The sequence below is a fragment of the Lytechinus variegatus genome, chromosome 1, assembly GCF_018143015.1.
Source record: "Lytechinus variegatus isolate NC3 chromosome 1, Lvar_3.0, whole genome shotgun sequence".
Classification (NCBI taxonomy): domain Eukaryota; kingdom Metazoa; phylum Echinodermata; class Echinoidea; order Temnopleuroida; family Toxopneustidae; genus Lytechinus; species Lytechinus variegatus.
In genome coordinates this window covers 5,909,953-5,929,417 of record NC_054740.1, presented here as the reverse complement: position 1 = coordinate 5,929,417, position 19,465 = coordinate 5,909,953, and the positions used below count along the sequence as shown (strand labels likewise).

The window sequence follows — 19,465 nt, the reverse complement described above, 5'->3', positions numbered from 1 at the left end:
TTAAGGTAACTACTTTTTCAACTGGAAAATGGTCGTTATCTACTTACTCTTGTTAGGGAGGCAAAAGCAAGACAAGAAAATGAACAAGTAACATATGTAATGGACTTACCACAGCTAAACAAACCACAGCATTTCCTTCCTCCTCTGTGACTGTACTACAAACCACTGTCATGCATGGGAAATAGAGTGGAAAGTGAGGGAATGTGGGAGAAAAAAAAGAGAACATTAATACAAAATAATATTCATGAAAAAGAATGAGGGCATAAAGATTGAGAAATACGGAGATTTCGAGACAGAGTGGAGAAAAAAGTGGAATTGAACGAAAACAAAGAAAAACATCATAAGGTAGGGGAAAAAATAGGAAAATAAGATTAAATGTCAGGAGACAATAATGGCTGATTATAAACACGAAAACAGATGTCAAAGGATAATTTTATTGTTACAAAATAATGACTAGTGAATTTCACTAAAATGAACTATTCATATACATGTATGGAGACTTTTTTACATGATTTCCTTTATCGACATATTTTCTTAAACAAGCTCTAAAACTAAACATGATTGTAATTTGAAGATAAAGCAAAATCATCAAAAGTAATCATTTGTTAAAATAAGAAAAACTAATTATCTTTCAGAAGAATAAATCATTCATACAACTAAATGTAACTAGTAAGAGCAGCCCATCAAACTAGAGAGATTGAAATCTTCTAATTTCAAAGCTTTAATTGCACATGCGTAGACAGAAATTTTTGTTACAAAAGAAAATAACAAGTGGAATGCCTCTGGCCGTCTCACCTGCATCACGCGGTTCAATATAGCAGCAGTGCTGACTTTGAATACTACTCTAACTCACACAAGATGTTCAGTGATACATGGTTACTCTTATGTCCACTTTTTATGAACGAGACCAATAAACTTACAGAGATATGATGGTTATTCAACAAAAAAACCCAACATAGCCAAAGTTCATTGACCTTACATGACCTTTGACCTTGATCATGTGACCTGAAACTCGCACAGGATGTTCAGTGATACTTGATTACTCTTATGTACAAGTTTCATGAATCAGATCCATAAATTTTCAAAGTTACGATGGTAATTCAACAGATACACCCAATTCGGCCAAAGTTCATTGACCTTTGACCTTGGTCATGTGACCTGAAATGCGTACAGGATGTTCAGTGATATTTGATTACTCATATGTCCAAGTTTAATGAACTAGACTAATAAACATTCAAAGTTATGATGGTAATTCAACAGATACCCCCGATTCGGCCAAAGTTCATTGACCCTAAATGACCTTTGACCTTAATCATGAGACCTGAAACTTGCACAAAATTTTCAGTGATGCTTGATTACTATTATGTCCAAGTTTCATGAATCAGATCCATAAACTTTCAAAGTTATGATGGGAATTCAACAGATATCCCCAATTCGGCCAAAGTTCATTGACCCTAAATGACCTTTGACCTTGGTCAAGTGACGTGAAACTCATGCAGGATGTTCAGTGATACTTGATTAACCTTATGTCCAAGTTTCATGAAATAGGTCTATATATTTTCTAAGTTATGATGACATTTCAAAAACTTAACCTCAGGTTAAGATTTCGATGTTGATTCCTCCAACATGGTCTAAGTTCATTGACCCTAAATGACCTTTGACCTTGGTCATGTGACATGAAACTCTAATAGGATGTTCAGTAATACTTGATTAACCTTATGGCCAAGTTTCATGAACTAGGTCCATATACTTTCTAAGTTATGATGTCATTTCAAAAACTTAACCTCAGGTTAAGATTTGATGTTGACGCCGCCGCCGCCGCCGTCGCCGCCGCCGTCGGAAAAGCGGCGCCTATAGTCTCACTTGCTTCGCAGGTGAGACAAAAATCATCCAGCTTCTTCACGGCTTTTCAATGGTTTTGACAAAACTTTAGATTGTTCTCCAATACAAATATCACACGAATCAACCCTACAAGCGTCACCACGATGATTCCATCTATAAACCCCCATAACGGTTATACAAGCATCAAATATTTACTCAGTTGATTTTCACGATCAATATCACGTTTAATCTACCTGAAAGATGTGTTATCGAAATGGTGCGTATGATGAAATTTGTACAGCTTTCCACCATTCGAATGGAAGGTACATCAAAAATTGATGAGACAAGGAAACTTGACCCCGGTTGTTATTGATTGTTAATTAGATGCTTTCCAGACTGGGTTTAAAAATCCATCCTACAAGTATTCTAAGACAGGTTTGAGGACAAGATGGTGAATTTAGTTCAAGCTAGGTGCATCGATAGAACCAAAATATGCAATTGTGGTAGCTACGTACAAGCTGGGCCATGAAGAAAGATTCCGTCAATCCATTAATGGGTAGCATGCAGGCTCCCTGGCCCCATTAAGAGCAAAACATATGGTACAAATGATTGCCAACTTTGGAACATTAAGAATTAAGTATCCCTAAAAAAAACCTATAGGTAATTCCTTGAAAGTCATCATCTAAATAACCTATCCTTCATTATCAAGCTCATTTAATATATCTTGATTTCTAAAAAATATCTTTAGAAGCTGTGACACACATTCCATTGTTGGTGTTTTGGGTATATATTTAACTACTATAAATAATTCAGCTCAACATTTTCGAAGATAAGAAGTGTATAAATTCAGCTGCATGTTTGAAAGATAGGTTTAATCATAATGATCTTCTTTGAACAGCAATTAGAAACAAGATTAATGGGTTAACGAGAAACACCTTTCTGAACTTAATGGCGAGTTTTAATAAAAAGGGGGTATACAAAGAAAGAACCACATATGGGGTAATCATTCATGCTTATGATACTTTTGGTCAGTCATGCAGCTGCCTGTCTGAATTATGATGTTTTTACGTGAAAAAGACTAGACACATGATTACTTGGTTAAGAAGAGACACCTATATAATATATGGATCACGAACCTATTTCACAATTTAATTCAGTAATAAATGGAATTCTTTTAATGTGACTCATTCACACAGTACAAAACTCTGAGTCTTAATAGAAATTTTCCCATAACAGGCAAGCCAACATGAGCAACTTAAGTATACACAACTATAACAATTTCTGAAATATTGGTTTAAAAAATAAGAGGACAGATCTGGGATGGATTCTAGAAATGGATGTTACAGAGAATGTCACTTATCCACACAGACATAAAAATACAAGGGGCAGCCAAACTTTAATAAAATTGTGACCTTTTGGAATGGTGTGAAAAATAAAAACATCCAGACATTTGTGCGAGGGAAGCGAGGGGATCCATGTCCGTTCTGATGTCTCCTATTAATGTTCACAAAGCCTATTCATTCACACTAGGCATCTCCATGCTCTCTGGAATTGTTGCTGCACTTTCGATAGATTGGAAAACGTGCTCAGGCACATTGTACTCAAATATTTTATTCTGGTGCATAGCGAGAAGCGAGAGAGGATGAGAGAGGGGGGGGGAAAGGTGAGAAATAAAAGTATTGGGAATGAGATGGAGAGGAAAAAAAATGAGACTACAAAAAGCAATATATATTAAAAAACAATCTACTCAATTTTCACAGACACCTTATCAGAATTTCTATAAAAAATATGAAAAAAAATATTTACCAAAACAATAAATAGAATTGATTCTTCAAGTATCTTTTTCAAATTCTTTTGAAAATAAAAAGCACCTGTTCACTGATAAGGATAAATTTGAATAGATGATATTTGATTTTATTATTATTATTTTTATAGGTGAGATACATGTAGTGCAAGAGAGAAATCTATGGGTGAGGTAAATGGGCATAACTGACAGGACTTATTCCTTGAATGCATTAGGCACCACTGAAGAAACAGTAGCTTAGGATAGAGTCTAGATAATAAAAGTTGCGCTTTTATCTTCTGGAAAAACGCTATATAAATCACTTTATTATAAAAGCTTTAATGAAATAAAGCACAAAAGGGATATTGAGCACTGGATATAGGTCAATAGTTCTGATAAATTGTGAGTGAGTAGGCTATTCTATTTTGATATTCAAATTATCCCATATGTTACAAATGAGAAAAATGGCATAAATGAATAATTGATAATCAATATTTTCAAAAGGTAATAAATTTCATTATGTACATGTAGATTTGACATGTTAAAAAAGTTATTGTGACAATAATGAAAAAATACATTTCACCACAAAGTGTGACAGGTTTCATACTTGTAAAAGATTTTTTACAGGATGGCAGGGTGAACTTCCACTTTAAGTACATCTCATGACAAATTACATGTATGTAGAAGTAATTGGTGGACATGGTCATGTACATGTCATGGTGACTGATTCAACACTTCAATGTTCATAGGTAAGTGAAGTAATTTTGTTGGTGTCCCACAATCATGTATTTCCATGAAGAAATACATGTGCAATTAAAACACATTGAACAGCTTGGAAGGTAACCGTAGACCACAATATATCCATACATTATAGTTCAAAGCCAGCTGTATCATATCTAGCGCCCTCTCTGTTCACAGACAACACAGTCAATGCAATTAATTTCACAAGACAACTCATGGAATGGACATCATGGTTGAAGACACCTGAACATAGAGATTTTGAAGTTACATATTAGTCTTATTATTGAAACAATAAGATAAAGACTTAGTTGCAAGACAATTTAATAATTGTGTTACTAGCAAAATTGAATTCCTTGATACCGATCATGACAATTTTAACATGTCAAAATAGCTGAGAAAGACTACATAGCCAAACCAGCATACAAACTTTGAATTACCAAGAGAACAGCTTTCACATTTGAGAGCATTCAAAGTATAAAAGAAAGTAATATTAAATCTAAACAACCAACAAACTGCCACCAAAAAATTCACTGCATTGTGTCAATGAAAGTAAGTTCCGCCTACATGTATTTGTATGTAGATCATCGCAAACTGTGTTGTCAACCCTGCATATCATTAATTTTTTTCTTAATTTTCTATTGTTAAATAGCTAAAAGTTTTATAAATGCATATATAGGGGAGACCGAGGTTAGTTGGAACGTGGGGAAAGTTGAAATATTGTAATATTCTTTAACATCTTTAAATAAATGTCTGCGATACTGCCCTCAATTTATTGCCTTTATCATCAGCCATCCACCATATTAAAGACAACACATGTGCAACAAGCCTGGTGAAGTTAGAAAGGAATTTTTCTTTTCACCTTCTAAGTATTTTTTTCTCTTTCAGACACGTTTTTAATATTATCTCAGAGAAGTTTACAGATCAAGCTGGTTGTTTGGGGGTATAATAGACACTTGTACCAAGCTACAAAATAAGGTTATTAATATGCCATGGTGAAGTCCCTTTTTTGGGCTATGAGCTTATAAATGTCAAATGGGCCTTTGGGGTTAGTTCAAACAAAATTGAAGGGGCTAGTTGGAACATGTTCATTCTTACCCCGAACATAATTATGAATAAAAACATTGGATATTAGAAAAAAATGTATAAAGTATTTCACACTCTTCTGAACATGTATTGTATACCATGCTTGTTTTGTTTCTCAGTTAGGTCTGAGTGTGCATTTAAGGCCTATTGTAGGTCCCTAATGCAATATTAACCCTTATCAAACTGGGGGGGGGTCAATTTGAGCCCCCCACCCTCGAGAAATTTTGTCACTACGCTATCACACAAATTTTGTTTACTACACTGCTCACAGACTTTTTACTTTCAAGTCTTGCGCATCATTTGAGACCAAATTTGTGATGCCTAGGTGCGCAGTTTCGAAATTACGCAACATTTTGTACCTGCATGTCGGACCCAAAATTGCTCAAAAATGTAATTTCATGTACAAGGTCCATGCAAATTGTGTTTTTCAATCAAAAATCATAAATGTATGTTTATTTTTACTTTTGTTGGTTCAAATAGATTTGATGCTATTTATGATCGCAAAAGAGTCCCCGACAAAGTTCATCGGAAAAAGCAATAAAAAACAAAAGTTCAGAAAAACGAAAAAAAACAAATTTAAAAAAAATGCATGAGGACTTTTATTTTTTGCAATTTTTTGTGGATGTTTGTTATAAAGGTAAAAAACATGAAAAAAATTTAGGGCAAATTTCATATGCTTATTTGCATAATTGATTTTTAAAAAAAATTAATAATTACTTTTTGTCATGTAAATTTGATGCAGAAGTACATGGAATCGCTGATAGTACACTTAATTGCAAGTAAAGTCAAACACACACAAATAAGCGGAATTCTACTCCACAGTCGGCTTGCATGAGTGGCTGTATAATAGAAAAAATGAAGTTCAATAAATCCACTTTTAATATGTTGAACTTGAAAAAAAATAAAGCAAATATGCTAAAAACCATGTAATATTATGGTTGTAAGTAGTTTTAGTATAATTATTAATTGACCATGCAGTGTTCCAACTTACCTCGATATGGGGTAAGTTGGAACGCTCGTGATGGTCTTGTTCAAAGTGGATTTTTTTTTTCAGTAACCATCATAGAATTACAAATTTTATGGGGTACATTCGAAGCCCTTTATATGCTTCAAGCTGATATAATTGTTTCTCAAATAAAATCTATTTGGATTTTAAGCCATTTTTGTGAAAAATGTTCCAACTAGCCCCAGTCTCTCCTACCAACTGGTCTCGCAGTGTACACATCCAGATGTACTTTTTTTCTTCTTTTTTAGCTATAGATATGAAGTCTAGCCCAAAACCAGCTCTCTATCTCAAAATGAAGCTTCCTGGAAACATTTTTTGCCAACCACGTTTTTTTTTCTGCCTCTCTCTCTCTCTCTCCTGAACAATTATTTTTTATTCATAATGAGATGCAAAGTTTGTTCACTGTTAGTGTTCTCTCACAGCAAAAATAATTGTCAATTGTGTGTTTTTCATAATGCAATTAAAAATGCATTGTCTGTGAAACAGTTCAAAAGAACAGTTGTTTCTTTCAATTGGGCTTCACACTGTTATAAAATGTCAAGCAGAATTTTTTACCCTTTCACAGGCTCTTGGTATGAAAAGACTTTGTCTTGCACGCCTTTTTTTCCGTTGCTGAAATTGCTGGGAAACTACTTGATGACAATAGGCCTATTAGCTGCCATCATCAACCTTCGCCGGTTACCCCTAGCAACCACGGGAGAGCTTTGTCGATTAACGACGCAAACCCTGATGCAAAGGGGGATGCCATGCAAGGAACATCAACAAATTATTACTGCTAATTATGGTTATTATTAGATTAAATCATGCTTTGTATTGCTTAGCCATGAACACCCATACAGGTGCATCAGACATCATGATGGTACCCAGTCAAATTGCTGTTTAAAATGTTTATGATGAACCTTACAGTAGTTATTCAAACAATCTAAACAAGTGTTTAAAATCTTAAACTAAGTTTGATGTTGACTATTTGATAATCAATAAATTAGGCATGGTTGTATACTGTTGCATGTGTTACATGTACCTTTGTGGCACTGTTGTAGAAAAATTAATATCTTCTGTAAGATTCAGTGAACAGCATTGAATAAAACAGCTTTTTTACCATGTACATGTAACAAGAAGAAGTAACATGAATGCAATAAACACGAGATTGAATCATACAAGTACGAACAGTGAATTATGATGTCATTAAATTAATTATGGCACTACTACCATCCAAAATAAGTGAGTCTCCATACAGATTCATTCATAATGAATTCTCAGATTTTATTGAAACGCCTTCCTCCAGTTGCCCAGTTTGACACTCTTTCAATTTTCTATTTCTTGACGGAGTTTATACAGTAATAGATACATGCAATGGCATGTTTATTTTATAAGCATAGTAAAAGCATATTGGTACTGAGGATATTCAAGATTCTAGATTCAAAGCTGACTAAAACATGGTCACAGCTTGAAAGCTGAATTGACAAATGTTTAAAAAGAAAATAGAAATACACATCCAATACAGAAAAATAATAAATCAATAAAATGGCTGCATAAATAAATAAAAATGTAAAATAATGTATGATATACTTTAGTATCAAAGTGCCAATGGAACCCATTCTAGTTTTACATACCTGTGCATTTTGATTACGTTACAGTCACACTAATTCAAAAGATGGTAGCTGCACGTATGTCAATTAGAATACATTTTGTTTGGTGTGAAGAGACACTTCTGTGAAAGATGGAACTATCTACATGCATGGGTTTCCAGTTCTTTTCATACATGTATTACCTATGAATAGTATAAGTAAAAATATCCATTGCAAATGATTGACTGACATGCCTTCACATTCAAGCTGTGATAAATAACTGCAAAATGTTTAGGCTAACAATTGTGTGTAGTCCCACACATATATTTCCATTCACATTTCTTGCGAGACAAGCTTGGGGTATATCAGATTTATGTGTATTATTTGTTGCCAAATTGCAACAACAGCATGTTAAGAGTTAACTTATCCTTTCAAACACTAGTTTTTGCAACACTTCATTTGCTTTATACATTCATGAATAAAGCATTTACTTTTTGAAATATTTGTGTTGTATCCCTTGCTCCTGCATTATAATCAAACTTCTATAAAAATACTGACAACAAACTTGTCTTTTCAGATACATGTACATGTAGAAGCATGCCTATACCTACAGCCCGCAAGCGACTGTATATTTTATAAGGTCGATTGTACACTGTAATGCTGTGGAAAATGATCACACATAAAGGTGTATTGGTTATGTTCCTCTTGATATTCTTTTCAATCAAAAGTTGTGAATTCTAATCAACAAAAGAAAATTTATGCCATTCAACAAACTCCCATCCACATTCCTCTTGGCTTAATGATGATGATGATGGTGGCAATGATGACAATGATGATGGTGATGATGATGATGATGAATTGATGATGGTGATGATGATGTTGATGATGATGATGATAATATTTGACATTTATACAGCAGTAACAGCACATAATAATCAAAAGACTCTCTATGCGCTTTAGTCTTAACCTAGGCTAATACCTGGGCCCCGTAACACAAAGGTCATAGATTAATTGCTAATTTGAAAGAACAATTCTGATTGGTTCATAGTCAGGTCTAATGAGCAAAATGCACAAGCAACAATGGTCTTGATAGGCCTTTTCATTGGAGCGATTACTTGCTAACCTTTGTGTTATCTTGCCCTGGTAAGATTTATTCCTTGAAAGCATAAATTGCTACAGTTCCTGAGCTAAAAGCCTGGGAAGGGGGGGTGGCAACAGCCTACCTACATTCTGCTGCTCTTGACCCAGGTTTAAATGGGTACCTGGTAAAATTTACATGTACATGTATTCCTTGATGAAAGCAGGAATCTCTATGGTTACTGAGCTAAAATAAAAGCCTGGGAAGAGGGTTGGCACCAGCCATTGTCCATATTCTAACCATAATATTGGTGTGGTTAACTCACTCTGCAAAAACAGTGTCAAAACAGGAGTGGTTTATAATAAAGTATAAAGCATAACCCCTTGCCCTAACTTGCCATCTAGCCTAAGGTACAGTATAGGGTTTAGTTTTGCCTGTGAGAAAGGGGAAATAGTATGCTCTTCATGTCCTTTGGATAACATTATACTAATCTAACCCCGAGAAGACTCTGGCCTGGAAAAGATCTTTAGTAAATGTGTCTCAAACTGAAGTCATATCATTCATAAGGATAACATATTATTACTCTATTAACCTCTCCATCTTCCATAGCAGTAAAGAAGGACTAACTACATTTGTTCTTGATAGTATTAACTTATGGCTACAATCTGCCTTTTCAACTGGAATAACTTGAAATGTAGTGAATGAAGTCTTCAGCGACAAAGAACAGAACCTCAGGCAAATGTCACTCGTCAATTTGTGTCTGATTACCCAGCATCACCGGTGAAGTCGAATGAAAAAAAATTAGAAAGACTTTAAGGAGAGGGACGCATCTCAGGTGCCTATGAAAGGCCTCTACCGTATGTCTTTCTGGAGGAGCAGAGATAGGAGTAACAAGATAAGAGTTTTCTTTCAAGAGTATCACTGATGCGTGATGATGATTACTTGAATGCAGAAGATGAAATAGGTCTTATATCCTTGTAAAGATTTTTATGTACATGTAGGGAAGGATGTTTCTATTCCTCCAACTATGATTCAAAATACTTCCAAGCTCTCACCTTATGCCTACCTATTAAAATGCAAAAGTGAATGAAAAATAATATAAATGAGCAACCAAAAGAGCTGTTAACATCAAAATTTAGAAAGGGTGCAAAGATAGTAGATGTGTATTTGGCTGTTAAAGCCCAGCAGTTATTTTGGATTGAGAGAATTAAATAAGCGGATAAACAAGGATGGTTTCAAATTCTCCCGGGGGGGGGGGGGGGCCACTTCCATTGACGAGTGGAAACCATGCTCGACGATAGGGTCTCGAAAAGCACCCTAAACAAGTATTTTCCATATTCTGAAAATGCACCCCTTATTTAATTATTGGCGTGTAAAACCCTACCCTAAACTAGTATTGGAAACAAAATGATACTCTTGCCAAGTATTCCCTAAATTCACCTCCTAAACAAGTACAGCAATATTTTATTGTAACGTGTGGGACATCGGTTGTCAGTTTTACCTTTACCAACATCATTGGGTTTAGAACAGCCCCACCTCCCACATCTCGCACAAATCGTACTCTTAGCACATAGTATTGACTCTTGGGGCAGAAAGTACATCCTTTATAAAACATTTTAGTCTCAATTCTTTACACCTAAATTTGACCCTAAACACGTAGCTTTCCTAGCACAAATATATACCCTTTTTTCATTATTTTAAGGTGGTGTCACACCTTGGCGTTTTAGACAGCGTATGCCCGACGTATCAAAATTTCTCTAAAACGTCGGCATACGCTGAACTTTGATTTTATTTCCAACTCTGGGCGTATACTTAGCGTATTCATAACGAGTTGGACGTATACATAACGTATTAGTAACTTATATCGAACGCTTCGTTAACTTATAAGTAACGTATTCCAACGAATGCTTAGCGTATTGCTGGCGTACACAACTTATGCCCTACGATAGCCTAACTTACGCATAGCGCGCAGCAGCGTATTGCTGACGAACACGTGTCGTAGCCTATAAAAAGGCTGCCGCTCGACTATTCAAATCATAACCGCACGATACATCACCTATCAACACCACTGCCATGCCGAAGAAAACTCCTGTGAACCCCACCTTTATATACCAATTCCTATAAACATGATAAACGTTGTCAATACGCCATTATACGGTAGCTGTAAGTTATAAACACGTTCAGTAAGTTTTGTGGTCGTCCGGAGCACGTCTTCATACGTCAATATACGTTGGAGTTAAGTTACACATACGTTCAAAGCACGTTACTCATAGGTTAGAAGTAAGTTTTAGGGTACGCTGGACATTATCTCGACGTACATCGACTTATGAGTAACTTACGAGTAACGTGTGTCAACGTGTATCAACGATCGCGTAACTTGCCTACAACTTATGGCCCCCGTATGCGGGACGTATGAGCCATACGCTGGCATACGTCGAAAAATTTTGTGCTTGCACAAAATTTTTCAACGATCTCGCCGTATGACGACGTATACCAGCATGTTTTAGCCTACTCTTAACATATGCAAAACTTACCCGTAACGTATTCGACGTACGCCAGCGTATTCGCCAAATTCCTCATACGTCGGGCATACGCTGTCTAAAACGCCAAGGTGTGACAGCGCCTTTAGCGTTTTTGACACCCTTATTACATTACATACTCCTTGACACGTCAGTCACGCCGCACAGCGACCAGTGTCGTAGTCTTACCATTCAGAGTGTGGTGACCCGAAACACAACGACCTCGCATATATTTCGATAATTGCACCCAAAATATGAGAGTTTCGATTTTTTTATACCATATAACATTATTTACAACCGCAATCCTCCCCCCTCGATGAAATTCAGTGTCTCCATTTCGAACGAAAAACACAAAAACGTATGATAGGGGCAGACTATGCAATGCGCCGGCTTGTTTTCTCGGAAAGCTGCAGATTAGCGAGTTTGTTTGTTGTGTGCAGTAAAAAACAAAGCATGCAGTGCGAATGTGGTGGTACTGTGCCTACATATATACGCTATATACGGCGGCACATTCAAATTGTGTGTAGACCGGCGCTTACCAATTTGTAGATTCCAAACGAGTTCTGATTTTTTAGATTCCAAATGAGTTCTGATTTCTGATACATGCTTACTGATATCGTCGATTCTGGGCTTTCTGTTAATTGTTCCAATGATGGAAACAACAACAACTTGTGTCGATTCTTCCATCATTCGTGATTCCATCGTGTATGCCAAAAAGAAGTTGGGAATATCAACTCTCAAGCCACAGCAGGATAAAGCATTTGAATCTATGATCTACACCTCATGATCTGAGTCCCCTCTCCGTGTTATAAATATAAAAATTTCCCGTAGGAGGGGACTTGGATAACTAGGAGTACCATTACCTGTGATCCAAATCCCCTCTCCTAAAAACACAATACGGCAATTAACCCTTTGATATTCATCTATATACCCCTTATTTCCGTCCTCTTCAAAACCACTTTGCCACTTTTAGACAGTTTCCTAGAGATGATAAATGAATATTTTCATAAAGAATCATCAAAATTAATGAAAATCACATTAAAACACTATTTAACAGGCGAGGCTAGAGAAAAGGTGGGGGAAACAATGGAGAACTTCAATATTGTCATTTAACCGTGCGCAGCGCGGAAGCAAAATTCATATATAAATTTAGAGCAAGAAGAGTGAAGGAGTTTCTCTTTTGAGAAAAAAATAAAGAATAAAAAGAAAAAAAAAACACAAAGCTACCTTTCCTCCCTTCCCTTTTCCTTTTCTCCTCTCTTTTTTCCCTTCTTTTTTTCTTTTTGGGGATGTTTTTTTTTTTTTTTTGGGGGGGGCGACCGCCCCCCCCCCCTCGTAGCTACGCCCCAGGTTAATTTCCATCTTTTTTGTTGGGGGTCATAAATTACGCGTATGGACACCAACATAACGACAAATATTTTTATGCAGTAAGCATCGTCGCAATTAGGACATACATGTCCCCAGCTGTATACATAGTAAGAAAACAATTAAAAGACTGTAACGATCTTCTCTACTATCATTAGAATGAACAGCCCTTACTGATGATCAAAAGTTCCATCCTTGTTTTTGAGTTTATAGTTTCATCATTATCCAGGGTTGGCGGATTTAAATCACGTTGATTTAAATCGTGATTTAAATCGCGATTTAAATCACCATGATTTTTTTTTTTAAATCATTGATTTAAATCACTTCCATTGAAACATGTACAAATCATGGACAAAGTATTTGTTCAATGCAGTTTTAATTCTTCAAGTCAACTGAAAAACTTTGAATTAACTTTATATCAACAAAAGATCAACAAAGTCTTCATATCTACTTAAAACAAATTAAAATCAAATTAATAAAATCAGGTAATTCCTTAAAAACTACAGATGTATGTTGTCAATAGGTACTCATTTTTTGTAAATTATGTCGAGTTTTTCTTCTGAAATTTTACATTCTTTGTCAGTTATTATTAGTCAATTTCTTTCTTAACAAAGTTTTCACATAATCCAAAGACTTTTCAGAGAGCAGTTTGTAAAAAAAAATATATAATATATAAAAGTCAATGAGAAAAGGTTTGTTGGCAGTTTTCCAGTTTTGATCCTTTGCCTACACATAACTACTTCTGTCATGTATAAAAAATGATACCTGCAGGTAATCAACATATTTAACATGCCTCTTTATATTTCGTATTGTTACATTTATCATACATTTGATGTTTTAAATAACATAATTATAAAAATCACATTAACATAATGTAGTACAGTCATAATTTGACTGTTGAGAAAAGCTTTCTCTTATAAACCTTCTTTTAAGTCACCGCAGCCCATTTTATGTTCAGTGCCTCAAATAATGGAAGATCTGCATGTAATAATGGAAAGAGCTCTATAACAACAATTTGCAAAACTCAGAATAAACATTTAACACTGCATTAAATGTTAGATGCAGGTACTTCAGTTACAGTCATTGGCAGTTGTAAGCTGTGTCCCCGGGGGGGCCACTTACATTGGCGAGTGGATACCATGCGCGACCAAAAAAACACGTAAAAAGGATGTCTTTTTCACGATAGGGCACGTTACGTACGTAACGTGATAAGGGTGTCAAAAACACAAAAATAATGAAAAAAGGGTATCTATTTCGCTAGGCCAAATTACGTGTTTAGGGTCGAATATGCGGGGATGATAAAACAAAATTAAAATGTTTTATAAAGGATGTCCTTTTTGCCCCAAAACTTCGTGTTTAGAGTCCGATTTGCGCGAGGTGTAGAAGGTGGGGTCGTACTAAACCAAATAAGGTAAAGCCGACGACCGAAGGACCCGTAACAATAACATTCCTGTACTTGTTTAGGGGTTCATTTCAGGGAATATTACCAATAAGAGTATCGTTTTGTTTCCAATACTTGTTAAGGGTAGGGTTTCACACGCCAATACTTGTTAAGGGGTGCATTTTCAGAAAATTGAAATTACGTGTTTAGGGTGCTTTTCGAGACCCCATGGTCGCGCATGGTATCCACTCGTGAATGGAAGTGCCCCCCCCCCAGGGCTGTGTCTCATTTAAAATAAAATACTTCTTTTTGTAATACATATGTTGTAATTTAAGCAGTTTTGCAGTTTTTATCCTTTAAGTTAAAAGTTAGATTTTTTTTCATACTTCATGGATCAAACAGATTTTTTTGTAGAGAATATGGGAATAAAAATTGTAGATTAATGTAAAAAAATCACAGTAACATAATGTAGTATAGTCACCCTTTGACTAAGCTATCTCTTATATTGTTCTCCAAAACTGAGAGTTTTGCATCTATATCTGTAGCAAGAGAAGAGCTTTTTATCAAACTAAAAAGATCCTAAACATATACAGTTGTAGTCTTTCTTTGACTATTGTAAAGCTGTGACTAATTGAAAAAAATCATTGATTTGAATTATTTCTCTTACAATATACATGAATACTAGTAATTGGCAAAGGGTTTGTTGGCAGTTTTGATAAGGGATTTTTTTCTCTTGGATTTTTTAAATATTTGAATGAAAAATCCCAGAGGGGAATTTTCTCTACTCACTGGGAATTCCCTATGGAATATTCCTTCATAGGCCTATGTATGATAGAATTAAGTTCAGATACATGATTCCTCAAATTTATTTTCAACTGCGGTCCATTTTTACTGGATTTTAATTACAAAATATGTGGTTAAGAACAATATTAGGGGTGAAATGTATAACATCAATATTGATGTCATTGTAAGATTAAGGGGGGGATAATTACCATTTTTTTCGAAGGAACTTTTAAAAAATAAAAAAAAAATTTAAAATCTGATTTTAATAAAAAAAATCTATTTTAAATAAAAAAAATCGCCAACCCTGTCATTATACCGATCGTCTGATCGAAGACGAAGAGCTAAATGCCGGGAGGGAGATAGTTCCTAACACCATGAATACGGAACTTCATGTTCGTGTTTAATGCGAAGTCGGAGCGTGAGCTGAAATTTTGGGGCTATGTCATGTTTTTTTTCTATTTAGACTTGCAAACTGAACTGTTGAAGAACTTTTCGATAATCATGAATCGGATGTTTATCTACTCAAACAATACAAGTGCGTGACGCAAAACGCACGCTGATTTTATTGTATAAACTAGTTTCCAATAAAGGGGTCTTGGGTACACGTCGTATTTCCCTCATCAAACTCATATTTGTGCTCTAAATTCTGTTAAAGACTATCCACAGTTAAATGAAATCCAAGTCATTTTCACCAAATTTTGCAAGGATAACATGGGTTCTATAATTGTTTAACGTTTTGCTATGGAGCTTTAAAGTTCACACAATATTTTTTTTTGGAAGAATTGAGCATTCAACAGAATTTTGCATTTTTAGACACCATACGAGATACGTTGAGGTTAAACCTCTATCACTAAGTCAAAATCTGTGTAAATTTCATCAATTTTTACAGTATAGTTCAGAGTTGTATACTAAAGATGGAGGATTCATATTGCTATTTATTTGCCTTTTAAGACTAAGGCTAAATGACAATTAGGCTACATGATGAGTAGACGGATTGATGTTGATGGTGCGGGTGTAGACCATTTCCCTATATACACTGCAAAAACTCTGGTGTTGATTTAACACCAGCCCGAAATGTCCACACCAGAGTACATGTAGTATTGAAACGTCACCAGTTTGGAATCAAACCGATGCTGTTTTAAATCTAACTGGTGTTGTATGAACACCTTTCTTGTCATGCTTGCGTTAGACCAAAACGAAACTGGTGTTGTTTAACACTTCTCTGGTGTGGACATATATAGATTCCGGGCTGGTGTTAAATCAACACCAGAGTTTTTGCAGTGTAGCTTCCTATATCCCATAACAAACAGGCGCGGATCCAGGAGGGGGCCGAGCCGGCCCCCCCCCCCTATTTTTTGACAACCTGCAGAAAAAAAGTTTACTCTTTACCTTGATAGAAACTACGAAAAACAGGAAGAAAAATAAGAAAGATGTATTTTACCCATGATGTGTAATTTACAGCCTCGTAACGACCGGCCCGACCCCGAAAGGAAACAAAAAAAAAGGTGAGGGGAAGAATTGGAAAATAGACTTTATATAAAAATTTTCGCTCGCGCTTCGCACTCGCATTGCCTGTGTAATGAATCCCATTCAAGAGGGTCAAATGACACTAATATAACCAATATATATACAATATATCCAGTTCTGATATCAATTTGCACACAATTTTCTAGCACATCAAGCATTTATTATTTTGTTTGATTTACACAAATTGTTAATGTGTATTAAAATGTTCGGCTCGCGCTGCGCGCTCGCATTATTCAATTTGTGAGATACCTATGCTCTTTGGAAATTCTTACCAAAATTTGTCAAAATGCTCCTTTATCATGTCAGTATATCAAAAAATTAAGCTCATGCTTCGCGCTCTCATTTAATTGTTTGAGACACACAGCTTGTTTATTTAAATAAAAACGCGCTTATACTCATTTTCTTTCAGGTCGGAATATCAGAAATTTTGAACTCGCGCTTCGCACTCTCAATATTTAATTGGTGATACTTGTATCCTCTTCATTAATCACTAAAAACAGTCCTAATTGAGTCACTTTTCACGTTACTATATGACAAAATTTCGGCTCGCGCTTCGCGCTCGCATTGTTTAGTCGGATACTTATCTTTGTTCATGCATGATTATAAAAACTGCTCTGAATCTTCAGTTCTATCAAAGATTTTTAGCTCGAGCTTTGCGCTCACATTATATATTAAGGCCACATGAGATACCTTCTATTGTTTATAGCAATAAAAACTAACATATACTTAAAACTTCAGTCTTTAGTTAGGACTACCCCGTGAAAAAACAACAAAAAAAGCCAGATTGTACCGGCCAATCGAGAAAATGTTGATCAAAATATTTTCCCCCCCCCCCCCCTATTTGCGAAAGCTGGATCCGCCCCTGACAAACCAGGAGCATATGGAGAATGGTGTCACTGTTTACCGGCTTTGACCAAAAGCACGGTAATTTTGTGTGATCAATATTAAAAAAAGAAATTCACATCAAAGTTAGATGATCTACATTTTGCAGATGATTTGGCCCTAATACCATCCATAATGCTAAGTTCACACCAACGGCGAATGCCGCGCTTTAAATCGGCGATCAATTCGGCGTCATTTTTTTTCAACTTTTAAAAAATCTGACGATCTCATCAGATATGTTATGCTCTGATAAGCTCTGATGCGCTCTGATACGAAGTTCGTTCCCGCTTGTGCGACAAATTATTTCCCGAATCGCTACGGCTTCTCACGCTATGATGCCGATTGATCAGGATTTATTACGCTTTAAATCACGCTTTGATATGCTTTATTACTCTTTGATAAGCTTTGATGCGTTTATCACGCTTTAAATAACGCTCTGATACGATTATCAAGATCTCTTGTGCATTGATAGGGTCTGTCAAGCTCTGTTACGCAATGACAAAATTCGAGATTCTGATTGCATCCCGACTCTGATCCAGAGTATATAAAGATGCAGCAGATACACGAAATCATTTCATCTTTGGCAGAAGAACGAGATATGGAAGTTCAATATGTACCAGACTAGAACCATCTTATGATGTAGACATGACCTTTGTCTCACTGCTATATAACTACATGATAACACTCGAGGCAGAGAAAAAAACAGCAAAGACAAGAGGAGATTAAACTACCAGCAGGAGGGAGAAGACCATTCATCAGGTGCTGCTGTACAAGGCCATGGGTCACTGAAGAAAGAAGACAGCAGTATGGCCAGTACTCTTAGACACACAACTGCGATTAGAGGACCATGTTGCCTTCACAATGTTCACTAGAGTAACCCCTGAGGTGTTTGATGAGATCCTTGCTACAGTTGAACCAGTCATCCAGAAGCAAGAGACTAACTACAGGCACCCTTTGTCAGCTGGCCTCAAACTGGCAATCACCTTGAGACATCTGGCCACTGGGGACAACTACAGATCACTGGCATATGGTTTCAGATGTGGTATCTCAACCATATCAGAGTTGATTCCAGGAGTGTGCACGGCGATTGTAGAGGCGTATAAAGATGATGTCTTCAACATACCTACTACCCCTGAAGCATGGAGCACCCTTGCCCAGCAGTTTCAACAGAGATAGAATATCCCCCATGCAATTGGTACCTTGGATGGAAAGCACATAGCCATTAAGAAGCCAGCAATCACAGACAGTCTCTACCACAACTATAAGGCCTTTTCTCTATACCACTGCTGACATTGGTAGATGCAGAGTACAAGTTCATCTGGATTGAGCTGGGAGGTAAATGGCACATGTCTGACTCTGAGCTCTTCGAATGCCTAGAAGATGGGTTCATAGAGCTGCCCCCATCATGCCCCCTCCCTGGAGAAAATCAGCCTGATATTCCCTACTTCATCCTGGGTGACGATGCTTTTGCCCTGAAGAGCTACATGATGAAGCCATATACAGCAGAAGAGGGATGACATATGAACAGAGGATCTGCAACTACAGGATCTCAAGGGGGAAATGAGTGGTGGAGAATGCCATAATTGGAATCATGACCAACATGTTCCGGTGCCTGTTGGGAATACTGGAACAGAAGGTAGATAACGTCACAGAGTTGGTGGGGACAGCTGTGGTGCTCTACAACCTACTGATGAAGAGGGTGGCGCGCTAGCAGCCAATGAGGTGGACCACGAAGATGAAAAGCACAGCTTCGCACTAGGGGCCAGGAGAGGCTGACCTCACTGGGAAGATGTTCCGCAACCACCTGCAAGGCGGAACCTCGCCAATGTGGATGACAGACATCAGAGAGGTCAGCTCAGAGAATACTCTCCAGTGGGTGCTGTTGACTGGCAACAAAGAATGGCTGGGGTGGTACTTCCTGATCGAGT

General features: G+C 36.5%; 1 protein-coding gene across 3 annotated transcripts in view; it reads right to left on the bottom strand.

The window, feature by feature from the left end:
• Window positions 1-41: 41 nt before the first annotated feature.
• The window catches only part of LOC121414136, a 72,659-nt gene continuing 53,235 nt past the window's right edge, over window positions 42-19,465 (bottom strand). For 2 of the 3 annotated variants that reach the window (XM_041607241.1, XM_041607392.1), the window contains exon 6: window positions 42-165. In XM_041607241.1, the coding sequence (XP_041463175.1) occupies window positions 53-165 (113 nt within the window). In that variant the 3' untranslated portion in view covers window positions 42-52. Of the gene's footprint in view, window positions 166-10,069; window positions 10,147-19,465 lie in introns of those variants that run through there. The other variant, XM_041607318.1, reaches the window with a different exon arrangement.